The 16,058-nt window shown below is 41.8% G+C and overlaps 1 protein-coding gene across 1 annotated transcript in view; it reads left to right on the top strand.

The window, feature by feature from the left end:
* Positions 1-10,743: 10,743 nt before the first annotated feature.
* Positions 10,744-16,058, top strand: part of PLPPR1 (phospholipid phosphatase related 1) — a gene marked incomplete at both ends in the record, with an annotated part of 73,419 nt that continues 68,104 nt past the window's right edge. The window contains one exon of the mRNA XM_082335871.1: positions 10,744-10,806. Within this exon, the coding sequence (XP_082191997.1) occupies positions 10,744-10,806 (63 nt within the window). The remainder of the gene's footprint in view (positions 10,807-16,058) is intronic.

The raw sequence follows: 16,058 nt of genomic DNA on the forward strand, positions 1-16,058 counted from the left end.
TCTAACAGTAAATTCATAAATTCTTGACTTTCCATCCAGGGTGTGTTTCTGAGTCTTCTGCGTGAGCTGTAGCATAATAGCGTCCTTAGAAGTGGACAAATTGCAGTATTCAGCCCGTAGAGGTTATACTTGCTTCCCTTGGCCACATAATGGGCACAGGGCTAAGAAGAGGAAAGCAAAAAACTTGGGCTATTTTTCTTCTCCCCCTTCCTTTTTGTTTTTGTTTTTGTTTTTTTGCTATTAACGAGAGCTTCTACCACAGTCTTTTTTATGAAGGAACAGAGCAGGTATGCCAGAAATCCTTTGTCCTCTGTCCTTGCAAGGCATGAAGGTGAAGGTGATGTTTATAAACCAGATGAACAGATAAAAAATCCACATACGATTGAACTTGCTGCCAAGTTTGCAGGAGTGGGAGTCTGTGCAGTCCTTGTATATCTCTGACAGCTTTACTGCCAACATGAATACCAGAATATCAGAGGAGCAAGAGGTTGTGCCTCTGGATCTCATTACCAAAGGCTGCAGTGTGGTGAGGCGGTTGCTTGTTTACTTTCATAATATTACAGCTTGCAATCAATACTCACATAGTTTTGCTTGCTTGGCCCTGAGGGGACACAATGAATGCATTTTTCTATGTAGAGTCCACTGGCTTGTGCCTATTACATGCCTAGTGTTTACTATTAGCTCACCATGATTTTCAGTTGAAATTTTCAATGCAGCATTCATCCCCTGAAAAAAAATTGGAAACAAATAGAAACATATTACTCAACCAGTTTTCCTTCCCTCACCCTATCTAACATAGCTGTACTCTGTTCATTCCCATGCTCATCTCAATATTCCTGCTGTTTTATCTTTACACTATGACCTGTATAAACACTCTCCAAAAGTGTTGGCTTCCTAAGTTGTCATAGCAGGAAAGTGGGAGGAGAAGGGTCTGGAAATTTCCTTGGAGATCTCCATCTGAAGCCTGAGAGTCGCTGGCACTTTGCACAAGCCTCTTCCTTCAAATAAAGGAGAAGGATATGCCATTGCTTGCTCAGCAAGGAGAGGTGTGAAAGGGCCATTCATTTTTTCTTGGGTCAGTTATCAGTCAGAGCATCCCATAGACTTTTCTTTCATCTCTGTCAGCTGGATTGGTTGCACCCCCTTGGGAACTGGCAGGGAGCAGATGTGTGGCAGTGCCAGGCAGCAGGGAGAGGGGCAGATCGGTGCCAGGACTGGTTGCAGTAGATCTGTTCCAGTGCAAACTGCTCACGGCATCAAGGAAATCCCTGCTGGCCAGTTAAGGTGAGATTGTAACTGCTCAGTTCCTCCTGCAAGTAAGAAGGGCATAACTCAATGATTGCACTCAAATGCATGAATTAGCGGCTTGCTTGGACTTAGGCCTAGCAGGGATGGCATACAAAAAGACCATGCAGCATATATTTTTGAAATATGTTTTTAATATTGGGATTCCCAAAATTCTTTCTGTGCATAGCTGTGAAACTCTAGTACAAATAAAGAACCATTATTTTTTTATTCTTGCTGACACATTCAACAAGGCTAAGTACCGGGTCCTGTACTTCGGTCACAACAACCCCATGCAACGCTACAGGCTGGGGGAGGAGTGGCTGGAGAGCTGCCTGGCAGAAAAGGACCTGGGGGTGTTGGTTGACAGCCGCCTGAACATGAGCCAGCAGTGTGCCCAGGTGGCCAAGAAGGCCAGTGGCATCCTGGCTTGTATCAGGAATAGTGTGGCCAGCAGGACCAGGGAGGTGATAGTGCCCCTGTACTTGGCATTGGTGAGGCCGCACCTCAAGTACTGTGTTCAGTTTTGGGCCCCTCACTCCAAGAAGGACATGGAGGTGCTGGAGCGTGTCCAAAGAAGGGCAATGAAGCTGGTGAAGGGTCTAGAGAACAAGTCCTGTGATGAGCGGCTGATAGAACTGAGGTTGTTTAGCCTGGAGAAGAGAAGGCTGAGGGGAGACCTTATCGCTCTCTACAACTACCTGAAAGGAGGCTGTAGTGAGGTAGGGGTCGGTCTCGTCTCACTACTAACAAGCAATAGGACGAGAGGAAATGGCCTCAAGCAGCGCCGGGGGAAGTTTAGGTTGGATATTAGGAAAAACTTCTTCACTGAAAAGGTAGTGAGGCATTGGAACAGGCTGCCCAGGGAAGTGGTTGAGTCTCCATCCCTGGAGGTATTTAAAAGAAGGGTAGACGTGGTGCTTGAGGACATGGTTTAGTGGTGGACTTGGCAGTGCTAGGTTAACGGTTGGACTCTATGATCTTAAGGGTCTTTTCCAACCTAAACGATTCTATGAATCCATGACTCTATGATTCTATGATAAGCAACCAACTGTTTGTTTAGTAGCTTAATAGATTTCAGTAGGGCCATTGACTAAGGTTGTTTTGAAAAGAAATAAACAAAACAACACTAGTAGTTTTCTGGAGTAAAGTACAAGTTTTCATCTGAATAAGGGAAATCTCTTTGGACAATTTTTTTCTTAAAAGAAATAATTTTTAAATACAATTATTTTATTTAATATTAAAATATCTTCTGCAAAACCCTGAGATATTTGGGAGGGGAAAGGAGAATTATTTTCTAGAATCTATTGTATTGATATTCCTTTATTAGAGTAGACAAAATTTTCAGTCTTGTGGTTTCCCATCACAGGTAAAACCTGTGGTCTGTTTTCCGCATCTGCCCTCCATCCCGTAGCAATTTTTCTGTAGCTCATCCAGTTTTCCTCTCCTCTGCACTGTTGCATTGTTACCCTCTGTATTCCACAACCTGGTGTAGCAAAACTTGAGGTTTTCTTTTGTTTTCTTCTTTCTCTTCAATGTCTTCCTCCTTTTCCACCAGTTAACTGTGATAAGAGCTTGAGGAGAATGCTGCTCTGTTTTTTTCCTGTTGAAACTGTCCAGAGTTTCCTTAGTGTCTGTCAGTGCTTTGCATGGAGAGGCACCCAATGCAATGGAATTGGTTTCAAAGGGTGAAATTCAGTCACAAGCCCTTCATGATAATATCCCAAATATCAGGGAGGTCATGCATTAATATTTGGTTTCTAGCCTGAGCCTTGCAAGACTGTCAGCTGTAAATAAAAAGGGGTCTTGACTATTTTCTTTGTAGGTTGTGCAAATGAGACAGTGAAATTAGAACTCTATATATTTTAGGACTGGTGATTTAGCGTAGAGCTAAACAGAGAACCTGTGTTGAATCAGTTGCAGTTCTGGATCTTGAATATGTTACTTTTGGAACTGTAGACTGCTATATTTTCATCAAACTAATCATATGACTAATCTCTGGAATTCAGAGTCCCTTATGTCTATGAACTGTTACTTTATTGCTGCCCATACCTGCCAGTTTATTGCTATAAAAGTCCTTAAACATACATGGAGTATCTTAACCAGTTAGAAGTAAAAGGAATGACCAGTTGCCTTTTGCATTTATTCAGAGAAGCTCACAAGGCAAATTAATTAGTGTAAATCAAGATGATGTGCCACAGGTGTTACCCACCCTGTGGACAGGTAAAGACCAGAAATAGCCGTTTTGTTTTATTTTGCCCAAGATAATGCACAACTATTTAATTTCTATTCACTTTAAAGTTTGAAGGAATGAAATGAGAGATAGAACAATTAGCTTTTTGAAGTTAAATGAAAGTTAGGAGCAGGATCAGTCTTGTTAATTGCATGCATAAATTCAGTGGTTTGGCATTTTTTTTCAGAGACTGCTTGTTCCTTTTTTTTAAGAATTTCCTAATGAATCTCATCATCAGATACCTTGTTCATTTATCATGCACTGTTAATCCTTTTGCAAGAAAGAGAGAAGCGTTACCAGCTACAGCAGGTTAAACTTTTTGTTCATATGGTTTTGCTGAAGTGACACCACATTTTAGTGGGTATCAATCATTCAAAGCAACAGTGAGTAAATGATACACTGAACATTTTCGCAAGGAATTCAGTGCCTCACCGAATGAAATAGATCAACCATGATGACACTTTCAGACCTGTAGGACAGGGAAAGGTTTGCAGGTGTGAGATAGTTCAAAATAAGGCTTGTGGCCATTTTGTTTGACTTCTTGGATCTTAGGATGCATATACCTGCTATTTACACAGTTATGTTTTGGGTTCTACTTAGACAACATCTGTGAAATTCTGGCCAAGTGGCATCAATGTAAATTTTGTTGCTAGCAGCTGTAGTATTGGGATTTCACTTGCCTCCCTGCAGTGAGAAGTTGTTATGAGGCCTCTGCCGTGCTGACATAACACTTGAACTCTCTTGAAGATATAAGTGGTGCAGATCCCTTGTCAGTCTGCTTGTCTATAGATTTTATGCTGCTGCTTATCACTCAAACATGGGATAATTTTCCGCATGAAGCTAGTAGCAAGCGAAAACATCCCTAACATAATTCTTAACATCTCTGGCATTTCTTTCTTCTGTGGATCAAATCCTGCTTTGCCACCAGGGATTCAGCAACACATTTTAAGAAAGAGATTTGTAGTTTAGGAATCTGGACAGCTATTCATGTAGCTTTCTTTGTAACAAGGTGGTGTTTGTATCAAGAATCATCATTTCAGATATGCTGTGAAATATATTACTTAGGTACCATTGTTTGCCATAAAATGGTTTGCTAGTATGAGTGCAGAAATGTTAAAATGTGACCTCTGCTAGCAGAAAAACGTCAACTCTCATCAGAGAAAGTGTTTTTCTGGCTTAATACTCAAGTGCTGCAAAATTGTCCATCGTAATGGTGAACATGTGTGGGTTTATTTTGTGTATTGGTGGCAGATTTTTTGTTCTTTTACTCGCTATCATTAGTGGTATGTAATTAGTTTCTTGTCATTGAGTCTGTGGAGACATGCATGAGAAGCACTCACTGACAGGCCAATTTCTTTGAATGGCTGTACCTTAAATAGAAACCAGGCATTTAAGCTGTTAGGGAAGTTCAGAATAAATTATATTTTGTGGTGAAATCTAGATGCAGTAAACTGAGCTCCTGCTTCATCTGTTCAGTTCCTCTTTTCAGTGTTCTTACAAAGTAGGAAGTTGTGCTGCTGATATGGGAGTTCTGTGGGAGACAGGCACCATGCAAATCTTGAAACTTAGAACATACATTTGTTTATGATCAACTACTAGGTAATTTGTCAGTTAACAACTAAAAATCAAGTGTGACTCAAACATGTGAGTCAGCGGTTTGGGCATACAATGTCATCAGTCTGACACCATGTTCCTGGCCTGATGGCCATGGTGTTGGTCACTCTTTGCCTCTCAGTTCATGATGGATGGGCTCAAGAGTTCTTTGATGATAGGGAGCCAGACCTAGGTGACTGTCTTCGCTCTTGCCCAAGCTCCATTGTGTGTATGCACTTTTCCATAGATTGAGGGCAACCTCATGCAAAGGCTAACTTTCTCATTTGTAGGTCAAAACCAGTGTGTTCTGGCTCATTGAGACAGCAAACTGAGTGCCAGTTGTCTGGTACCTTCTAATTGTTGCAGACTTGGTACTATTTTCTTAGCTTTACGATTTTTGTGCAATAACACCAAGCAAACAGTCTGTGTTATGTTTGGATACAAGGCAGACAAACCAAATCACAACAGGTCTTTGTGCTAAAAGGTCATTTGGACTTTTACTCACACAATTTGGATTTTGGAATGATTCATGCCTCTACTCAGTGTTTCTGATTACTTGAAAACACTAAAAGTGTCTGTACTTTAGCCAGGAAAACATTAAATAGTAATGACTGCCTTTTGCAGGAAAATCTTACCTTTAATTCCTTAGGCCCTTTTGTATGCATTGGTTAGGTTGGTTATGTGGAAAAGAGCTTTGGGAAAGACATTTTAACTGTCTATTATCCTGTTGCAACTTGTTCAAAATTACATGCATGTTCATGCCAGGGTGGCATTGGGATAATGAGGTGCCTTTGGACATGCCAGGGGTGAAGTTGCATAGAGAGGATGAGAGGCTGTCACGTCTTGGTGTATGTTTGATCGGTGCTTGTGCAGAGTTGTGATGTGCATTCTGTCATGGTTTCAGTGGCAAGCTAAGGGAAACCTCTATTACTTAAATGCACAATGAGAACTGCATAGTTGTGCAGGAATTAGCAAGCACATTTCAAGTGTGGAGATTGTATAGTCAAGTGGATAGAGCACTTGACAGGAGTCTGAGAATAATATGTCTTTCTTCAGCCTAGACATTGAGTCATTGTGTGATGTCTGGCGAATTGCTTCAACTCTTTCTGGCTCTGTTTCCCCCACAGGAAATAGAGGACTCTGCTTTAGAAAGAGATTTGTAAGAGCTAGTGTAATAAATAATGGTTATAATGATACAGTCCTCTGCAAAAGCTTGGATAATAATCTTCAGCAGTGGCATTAGTTTGAACTTGTTTTCTTAATTGAATGGAGGTTTGACATACGCGATTCTGTGTTTCAGTTGGACAAATTGATCCTTGATGGATTGGTGCAGAAGTTTTAGTGGTGTTTTGGGTTTTTTTACTAGTAAGCAGAATTCTTATTTTAATGAGAAGGAAGATCTTTATAGTTTGAAGCCAATTGCCAACAGAGGGTTGCAAATTGTTAATGCAATGTTAAGCTAATTTACAAATGGGGGTAAATGTTTGCATTTTAAGTGTCTTTAACATTGTTACAGAAACGCCCCAGTTGTGTTCCTCCTAATATAACATTTACATTTTATTTTGAAACAGAAAGTTAGCTGCTGCTGAAAAGATCATGAAACTATCTAGATGAAGAGGGACAGGAAATCCAATCCATTTTTCTGTGCTTGCATCACATCGTGGTACCAGATGATCAGTGGTTGCCCTCCTCACCTCTGGTCTGAGCAGATGTGGCATTCTGCAGTGAAGCAATGTCCCATGTATGCCAGCGGCAATGCTACTGTCTTAGTCTGCACAGCAGTTACTGCATTTCAGGCTGGCAGTCTCTGAACTAATGGCAAAGGAAACATGGTATTGATTTAATGAAACATAGGTTAAAAACTATGATAAACAGTGCCTGTTAGCTTTTCTGGATTGTTGATTTTAGTGTTTTCCACAGGCGCACAGATAGCCACTGTGGCAATATATAAAGCCATAACGTTCATCTTCTCACCTATGCAGGACATAGTTTAAAAAACATAAGGGTGACCACTATCTCCTGAGGAATGGACAAGAAATTAATTGTTTTGAGCACTGATAACACAGAACAATGATCAGCTGTACTGTGTCTGCTGCAGGAGCTATACTATAAAGGCTCAGCAAATGCCAGTTTGTCCTAGATATGTCCTTTTTGCTGTCTGCCATGGGCTCGCATAAAAAGCTTTAGAAGATACCTGAATGGGGCTTTTAGAAATTCTTCTGCTGATTAGTAACCTGTAAGAAAATACCTTTTTATAGAACATTCTTCTCATTCTTCTTTCCTCCACTCTTTGACTCTCATTCTTCTTTTTTCCCCTGAACAGATCCCTGCAGCAAGAAAATCTCTTCAGCTTGAATTCTTTTTTCTTTGCTGTCCTTTTCAGTTAATTTTCAATTCACTTATGTATATTCTATGTCCTCGCTTGTTCTCCCAGGAGATGTCAGACCATAACCTCCTACGCTGTAGTTCAGGGGCTTTCTGAAAATGCATGTGGGGTAAATTGAGCAAGATGAGAACTAACTAATGCTAATTAATTCACAAATGTTGTATTACACAATTATATATATTGTTTAAAGAGTAGAAGCACCTCATCATACCAGAGCTCCAGATTATTAATATTCCCTCTGCAGTGGTCCCTAATTAATTAGAATAGGTTTGACCAATTCTACTCTCATGCAATGCTTACATACCAGGCCTTGAAAGGTCACAGCTAGTGGGATCTAAAAGCCTCTTATAGTTTTGCTAATGTGAGTTCCTTAACAATTAAGTCAAAATGATAAAATTAAAAATAAAAAATTGAGAAGGCAATACTGGATGTTGATATTGTAGCTGTTATTTCCTGTTGCTTTGGGCAGAGGCTTTGCACTACTAAAATTTATTCAATACAAAGAGATCTTCATGGATTACAAAACAGGACCGTCACTAAACACTCGTGTTCATCTTGTTATTATTCTCTGATTCTTTGGGCAAAAGTGTGTTATCTCTGACTGCTCTGCAGACTGAAGCATCTAGGGATTGCTGTAATCTGTGTTTTGCTGTTTGTGTCCCTAGAGGACTCAGTGCCAGCTGGAGAGAGACAAAAGATGGTGATCCCACCAAGACCATGCTGTTCGTCCCCTTTCCTCTTCTGTCAAGTGAGCTGATGAAAAGACCTGCTATGACAAGCACAGGCTACCTGAGAGTTTTTCCACAATCTGGGAATTAGCTGGCCTGATCAGGCAACTATTTGGTCTCTTACTACTTGTGTCTGACATAAATGTGGCAACACATAGGAGAAAAGCTGACATGTAAAATGCTTTCCCATAGGCAATGCAGTTTTTTAAATCAATAGTGCACAATCAGCTTAAAAAAACAGACATAGTGATATGCATTTATGACATCAGGAGTCCCCTAGCATTAAATCAGGCAATTTTCTATGACTACTAAGAACCCTCAGCTTCTCTGCTAGTCTGTGTAGTTGCTTTCAGTCATCTGTTGAGAACATTTCTTAAATTCTTGGGTTGCCTTGCAGCCCTCTGCTTTGGTTAGGAACACACAGCAGTCACAGCAGCTGGAACTGAAGGTATGGCTTGAAGTTACAGGACAGTGTTATGGAAAATCTTGGTTATTTCTAAGCTTGATCTGCGAAAGCATTCATGAGGGTGCTGAGGTATTAACATCTTTGCACTAAGGCATTTGAAAAACAGGATTTGCAAAAAAGGTGCTGATGATAGAGTATCTCCAGGATACAAAAGCAGTTTAGTGGAATAATGCTCTGTAAGCTACTCTAACTCTTTGACCTACTATTCTACCAGGCAGCCTGTGTTTGCCAGGTTAAAGGGAGAGCCACATGGCACAAGAGCTGCCAATATGAAAAATGTTGTTAAAAAATGAATTATTGGAAATTTTTTCTGCAGCCCAAGTGAGGCTGGATTAGCTTGTCTTTTTTAAAAACAACACTAACCTCTGAGAGAAAACCCATTTTACCTCCTAAGTAAAGTTGAAGTACGTTTGGAAAAACAGGCATTTTGAAAATCCAGAATATTTGTATTTCAGAACTGAGATACAGTGTAGGATGGGAGAGTCTGAAGTGTGTCGCAGGTAACATTTCCTGGGTATTTTGTTTGACCTGGACCTGCATTTTTCAATGGTTAATAGTTCAGAAGCCATTCTGACACAAGATGTGGCTTCACTGGAGTCACTATAGCTGTGCTGTGCCTAGAACTGTATTGCCAAAACTATCTTATACATTGTGTATTTTACAGCTCTGTGTCAAATTGTGAAGAGCTGAGATGAGAAACACATTAAGTAATTCATAGGTGGGAAGACAAGAGCCTGCATCATGGTGCAGGTGGCAATCACTGGCAGCTGATCCAGCTCCTCAGGCTTTGTAACCTCTGCTGAACTCAGTGCTCTGATAATAGTATTTCTTCCAGTAAACCTGCTGAGAGCTGGTGAGAAAGCACTGACCCCTTCATGAACCTCACAGGCTCCATATGCCAAGGCCTGAAATGCCACCCAGATGCCAGTGAGGTCAAAGAGCTGGGAGAAGATGTTGTGCAAAGCATCCTCTGGGAAATAAACCAGCTTTCACTTCCTTCACCCCCCTGGCCCTGGCCTGTGGAGATGCTTATGATCAGGGCAGGATTTCTGTGTGAGTGCTGGAAGTGAGGTCAGGCCCACCTAAATCTGTACTCTTGCTTGATGTGGTCACGTTAAAATTGAGAGCAAAGGATTTCCATTCTCCTCTGTGTCTCATGCTCTGTGCAAGTATGCACTTGGCAGCTCTGAGCTACATGCTTTAAAATCATTTAGGCCAGGCTTACCTTCTTGATGTGTTACCTCATGCATGCAGAAAGGCACACGCACTCAAAGTAAAAATTCTCCGTGTTAGTCTTCTGTTCTCTCCTTTCCTACTTTTTGTGCTGTAAAGAGATTAAGTGTCTTAGCACAGAGCGTCATAAGGTTATGTTAATTAGAATAACCAGTAGCTCAAAGTAATGCTAAGTAGGCAGGGTTTTGTGGGTTGATGTACGAATTTATAGCAGGCTAGAAAGGCTCTGCAACAAGGGCCCAGTTCTTCATTGCATTTTTGTTGTATTTGCTTCTTAGGTTTTTTTTGTGCATAAGACATTCTGTCATCTTGAGCAGGTCATGCTTCATGCAGATAAACATTTGATCATGTGTGCAATTAATGTTCTATAAGTTTGTCTTTTAAAGTACAAGTTCACAAGTCAATTACCAAACCCTCTTGATTTAAAACACACTGTAGACAGGACAGTGGGCTGAAATTGTAATTTTACAATCCTGGGGAAGAAGTCTTTGCTTGGGAGAGGATTGTAATCAAGGAAAACAGTTGCAATCCTTATAATTCTTTGCTCTGTAGATGGTGTATCTTGTAACCCTTGCCTGTCTCTTGCTTTTGTGCTGCAAAAGGAGTGGCTTCTTAGGTTATTCTGTATGAACACAAGTTAGACCTTGAAGTTCTTTTTAGTCTGTATCCCTGGTCCAATATGTCAGTGCTCCATGTTACAAACCTCATTGTGTTAAATGTGGAGTTTGCAAAAAAAGGAAACATACTGAAATACCTTTGTCTTTTCTTTTGCAGGATAATAGAGTTTTGAACAGTGCCTGCCCAAGAAGTGTGATGAGAAATGGCTTTAGGAAACAATACCCAGAGAAGTTATTCCATCATCCCCTGCTTCATCTTTGTTGAGGTAAGTGCAACATTCAGTTGCCAAGCCTACATGGAAGGCAGCTCTGCCCTGCAGGAATTAAGTAATTTGTTGGCCATTTTGTTTGTAAGGAAGAATGCTTTCTTCCTTGATGACATGAATATCCATCTTCATACTGAGTGCCATCAAGCGCCCCTGAAAACAGTCCTGCATGAGTTAGCCAGATCTTGGGTACAAGTGTGCAAGAACAAGTAGATACTGTGTTTTCAAGACTTGCCTCTACCCAATTCGGCAGTTAGTCCTGTGGTATTTGGTAGAGAACAGGCAGTAGTTGCAGGTGTAGATCAGCAGCAGGTTCATCTTCCTATTTTTCCTCAGACCTGTATGTATCTTGCTGCTGCACAAGGACTAGACCTTGTTTAAGGAAATGTCCCACAATGGAGTATGGCTCCACATCTTTGTTAAGGGTAGTTTTTTTAAAAAATTGGCTTATTATTTTACTCTGTACAAATTGCTTCTTTTACTTACCCTAACACTGCCAGACTGAGCAAAATCATTATTCAAATCAATGTATGTTCAACTGGTGCTTTGAAGGCTGGGATGGTTTTCTTGGCAAAGGAGGCAACTCTGGCTTTCCAAGGAGGATGAAAGCTTCCATCAAATTTAGATGGTGAAAAGGAGATAACTGCCTGTGACTGACCATCTTCAGGGCCACCTGTCTGATGCTGCTTGGATGCAATAGTCACTTTTTGGCCCAAATTATGAGGCGACTTGTGCTCTTCCACAAGAGAAGCACTAAAAACAGTCAAAAGACTAATTGTAATGCTGGGTGTTGTGTACGGCTTATCCCATTTCCACTGAAATCTTGGAAAGGTTTGAGTGTGCTGCAGCAGCAGGTGTAATGAGCACTGTGACTGGTTGTTTTCCAGAGCTCCTGAGCACTGACCTTTCCCCAGGGACATGGGAAAAGCATGCAGTGGTATCCAGGACCTCTCTAACCCTTACTCACCTGGAGTCCCCTCCTCATAGCGTCTCCTCCAGCCAGGAGACACAGTTTGCTTATATGCACTCCCTGCTTTCTGTACTACCAACTTAGCCCCCAAAACACAGTCAAATGATCCCTGGGTGCTTAATCTAATGTAAGTAGTAGTTTTCCTTTTGATTTGAATGCGCCTTCCTTGCAGGAGAAATCTGACTGGTTGGAAGATAAGGACAGAGGAAAAGCACAATAAAACCACTAGTAAAGCTTGGCACAGGGCCTTCCCAGCTGCAGCAGTGTGGGGAGGTGGCTGAGCCTTGCAGTGTTTCAGAGGGATTTGTCACTGACATGATGTCCAGCTTCCTGGGGAATCTGTGTCTCTGCTCTCTGGCGAAACGGTGGGGCTGTTCCGACTGAGAAAACGCATCACTACTTCATCCCATCAGCTAGAAAAAGGAAGATTAAAAATGAGGAAAAAACAGCAATAAGCTCAGACAAAACCAAATAAACACCATCGGGAATGAGATGTCTCAAATTTATTGCTTGAAACAAGCAGCTCTGAAGATTTTTAGTCCTCTAAATGTATGAATGATGAGCCTGGTTGGCAGCCTATGACAGAGATATAAATTGTCCTTCCTATAGACAAGACTGACGTGAATATAAGAATAAATCTTTTTACAGGATGAAAAGAATTTTTTGCCCCATAAGTGTACTTTCCTTGTCCTTTCATATACTTGCCTTGCTGATTAAAACACAATTTTAAATTAAAAATCAGTCAAAAGCAGAGAGGTAGTGTCTGAAAAGATGTTCTCTCTGCTACATTTGATGAAAACATGTATTTCTTCCTCTCTTTGTCCATAGTATAGATTTTTAATGTAGCACTACTGGAACTACAAATTCACAGACTTATATCAGGCACTGTAGATTAAACAACAGGAAATCTAATTTCCTGCCAGGAGTGCAGACATGATTGATAGTAGCCATTCGGTCTGAAAAGTCCCTGTAAATCTTAAGGCACACAGAAGCTGTTTTTCTTTTCCTACTGCCGTGATTCTGAGACTAAAGGAAGTGCATTTTAGATGAGCTATGCCAGATACCAAGCCCTGTGCTGGATTGCCTGAGTTAGGATGGGCCCTATTTTTGTAGTTTTGAAGCAACTATGAGAACTGATTAGCTGTGGGACACCTGGCTGCAGTTGCTAAAGGTGCATGTAGGACAGCTAAAAATATGTTGCCTGCTTTCCTGATAACATTTTTCCATGCAAAAACAATCAGCAGCAGACATGTTAGGTGATCATGAGTAGGAAAAGAGATGGTCAGTGAATATTATCATAGGCCTGTTCCCCAGAATGTGCTGCCTCCCCCACTGTCTTCCATGGAATGTGGTCCTGTGATGAAAAGTTTTGCTCTGAAGAAAAAAAATGCTAAGCCTTGAATGTCATGTCAGACACCCTGCCAGTAGATATTTTCTATCTGCCCAGTATGCAGTGTGTGTTCAAAGAAGTTATGATGGCAGTGGTGGAAATGAGGTGTCACAAACAGTTTGGACATTTTAAATACCATTATGCTTCAGTCTGTACAAATGAGACACTTACAATTTCAGCGGTTATCCGCATTTCCATTTTTTTCCATTTCATTTTCCTCACACTCAACAAACTGGTAGCAGTTAGTTATTATGAAACCTGACCTGAAGATGAATGGCTCATTATAAAAACTTAAACCCTGTGCCTGACTCTACAAATTCCTTTTTATGTTCAAAATATGAACTTTTAAATAATATAGATACCATGTAATGTCTAACATGTAATGACAGAAATGTTAAATCAACATTTTCAGTCCCTAATTAGAAACAAAATGTCACATTATGAGTAGCTTTAAAGGCTAGATAGGGAATCATTAAACTAATTTTTAGCCACTTAGCAAATGTAAATCCCTCTCCCAAATAACGCAGGCAGCTTTCTAGATGGTTCTTTATTGCATTATAAGAGGTATCATTACAGTCTGGCTTTTGTCACCAAATGTCTATGAAGATTTTGTATATTACATTTTGTTAAACACATAAGCAATTAATTAGGATGTACAGGAGACTAATATTCTCCTCTTCCCTGTCCCCCTTTGCAGCATTGTTCGCAGACAGCATCAGTGAAAGGAGCCTTCAGGAGGCTCTTGCCCAGCCTTGGTTTACATGTACGAGGTTTCAACAAGATGAAACCAATTTTGTTCCTCATTCAGCTGACATGTGCCACTGCTTTGAGCAGTGTACAGACCATTGAGTACCTGGTCCATGAGAACTGATGCTGCTAGCTGCTGACAGTTGTTAAATAGAAGTGCAAAGAGCAGGATGCCAGTAGCTTCCAGAGCCCTTCGTAGCCAATGATAGACCCAGAACATGCAGCAAGAGCTATAGAGCTCCTAGCTGTTGCTATGCCCTGGATCTATCCCAGCAAATGCAAACAGTGCACAGCAGCCTGTTTGAGGATTTGTTGGTGGCTAGGACTGATCACTAAAATGATCTTATGGTTTGTAATCAAGCATGAAAGTAGAAGAAGCAGCATCTGGGATAATAGGAAAAGAATTCTAACATGTTCTTCCTTTTTCACATAATTTTGGTTTATGGTGGCATTTGTTGCCAAAACTCTTTGTGGAGCATTTCCTCCCTCCTTCACCAGCTGGGACATGTGTGACAACGTGCTGTCAGAAACACCTTTAACGATGCTTCTTCACAGCTGTCTCATTATTTTGCAAGCCCACTTTACAAGGTTTGTTCCAAGGACTGCTGTTACATCCTTCCACATAACATACACGTGTACTGGTTGAAGGTGGGGAAAGGTGAAATCACAACTGGCGGAGATGTGTTTTGTACACAGTGGCCAGTTTTCTGCAGGCAGGGAATAAATTGTCAGAACAACTAAGCTCCCTCAGACCTAGGCAATCATAGAATCATAGAATGATTTGGGATGGAAGGGACCTTTAAAGGTCATCTAGTCCATCTCCCCTGCAGTTGGCAGGGACATCTTCCACTCCATCAGGTTGCTCATAGCCCCATCCAGCCTGGCCTTGAATGTTTCCAAGGACGGGGCATCTACCACCTCTCTGGGCAACCTGTGCCAGTGTTTCACCACCCTCATCATGAAAAAATTTTTCCTTGTGTTCAGTTTAAATCTACCTTCCTTTAGTTTAAAACCATTACCTCTTGTCCTGTCACAGCAGGCCTTGCTAAAAAGACTATCCCCATCTTTCTTCTAGGCCCCCTTTAAGTATCAAAATCTCCAATAAGGTGTCTACGCAGCCTTCTCTTCTGCAGGCTGAATAACCCCAGCTCTCTCAGCCTTTCCTCATGGGAGAGGTGTTTCATCCCTCTGATCATTTTTGTGGCCCTCCTCTGGACCCTCTCTAACAGGTCCATGTCCTTCCTGTGCTGAGGACCCCAGAGCTGGATGCAGTACTGCAGGTGGGGTCTCACCAGAGCAGAGTAGAGGGGCAGAATCACCTCCCTCGACCTGCTGGCCACCCTTCTTTTGATGCGGCCCAGAATACGGTTGGCCTTCTGGGCAGCGAGAATACATTGCTGGCTCATGTCCAGCTTTTCATCTACCAGTACCCCCAAGTCCTTCTTGGCAGGACTTCTCTCAATCCCTTCATCCCCCACCCTGTATTGATACTGGGGATTGCCCCAACCCCAGTGCAGGACCTTGCACTTGTCCTTGTTGAACCTTGTGAGGTTCATATGGGCCCACTTCTCCAGCTTGTCCAGGACCCTCTGGATGGCATCCTGTCCCTCAGGCAGGTCAACTGCACCACTCAGCTTGGTGTCATCTGCAAACTTGCTGAGGGTGCACTCGATCCCACTCTCTATGTCATTGATGAAGATATTGAACAACACTGGCCCCAGTACAGACCCTGAGGGACGCCACTTGTCACTGATCTCCATCTGGACATTGAGCCGTTGACCGCTACCCTCTGGATGCGACCATCCAGCCAGTTAGCTATCCACTGAACAGTCAACCCATCAAATCCATATCCTTCCAATTTAGAGGGAAGGATATTGTGGGGGACTGTGTCAAAGGCCTTACAGAAGTCCAGATAGATGACATCCGTAGCTCTTCCCTTGTCCACTGATGTAGTCACTCCATCACAGAAGGCCACTAGGTTGGTCAGGTAGGACTTGCCCTTGGTAAAGCCGTGCTGGCTGTCTTGAATCACCTCCCTGTCCTCCATGTGCCTTAGCATAGCTTGTAGGAGGATCTGTTCCACGATCTTCCCAGGCACAGAGGTGAGGCTGACGGGTTTAGTAGTTCCCCAGGGTCCTCCTTTGT

Source organism: Platalea leucorodia (assembly GCF_965183815.1).
Source record: "Platalea leucorodia genome assembly, chromosome: Z".
NCBI lineage: Eukaryota > Metazoa > Chordata > Aves > Pelecaniformes > Threskiornithidae > Platalea > Platalea leucorodia.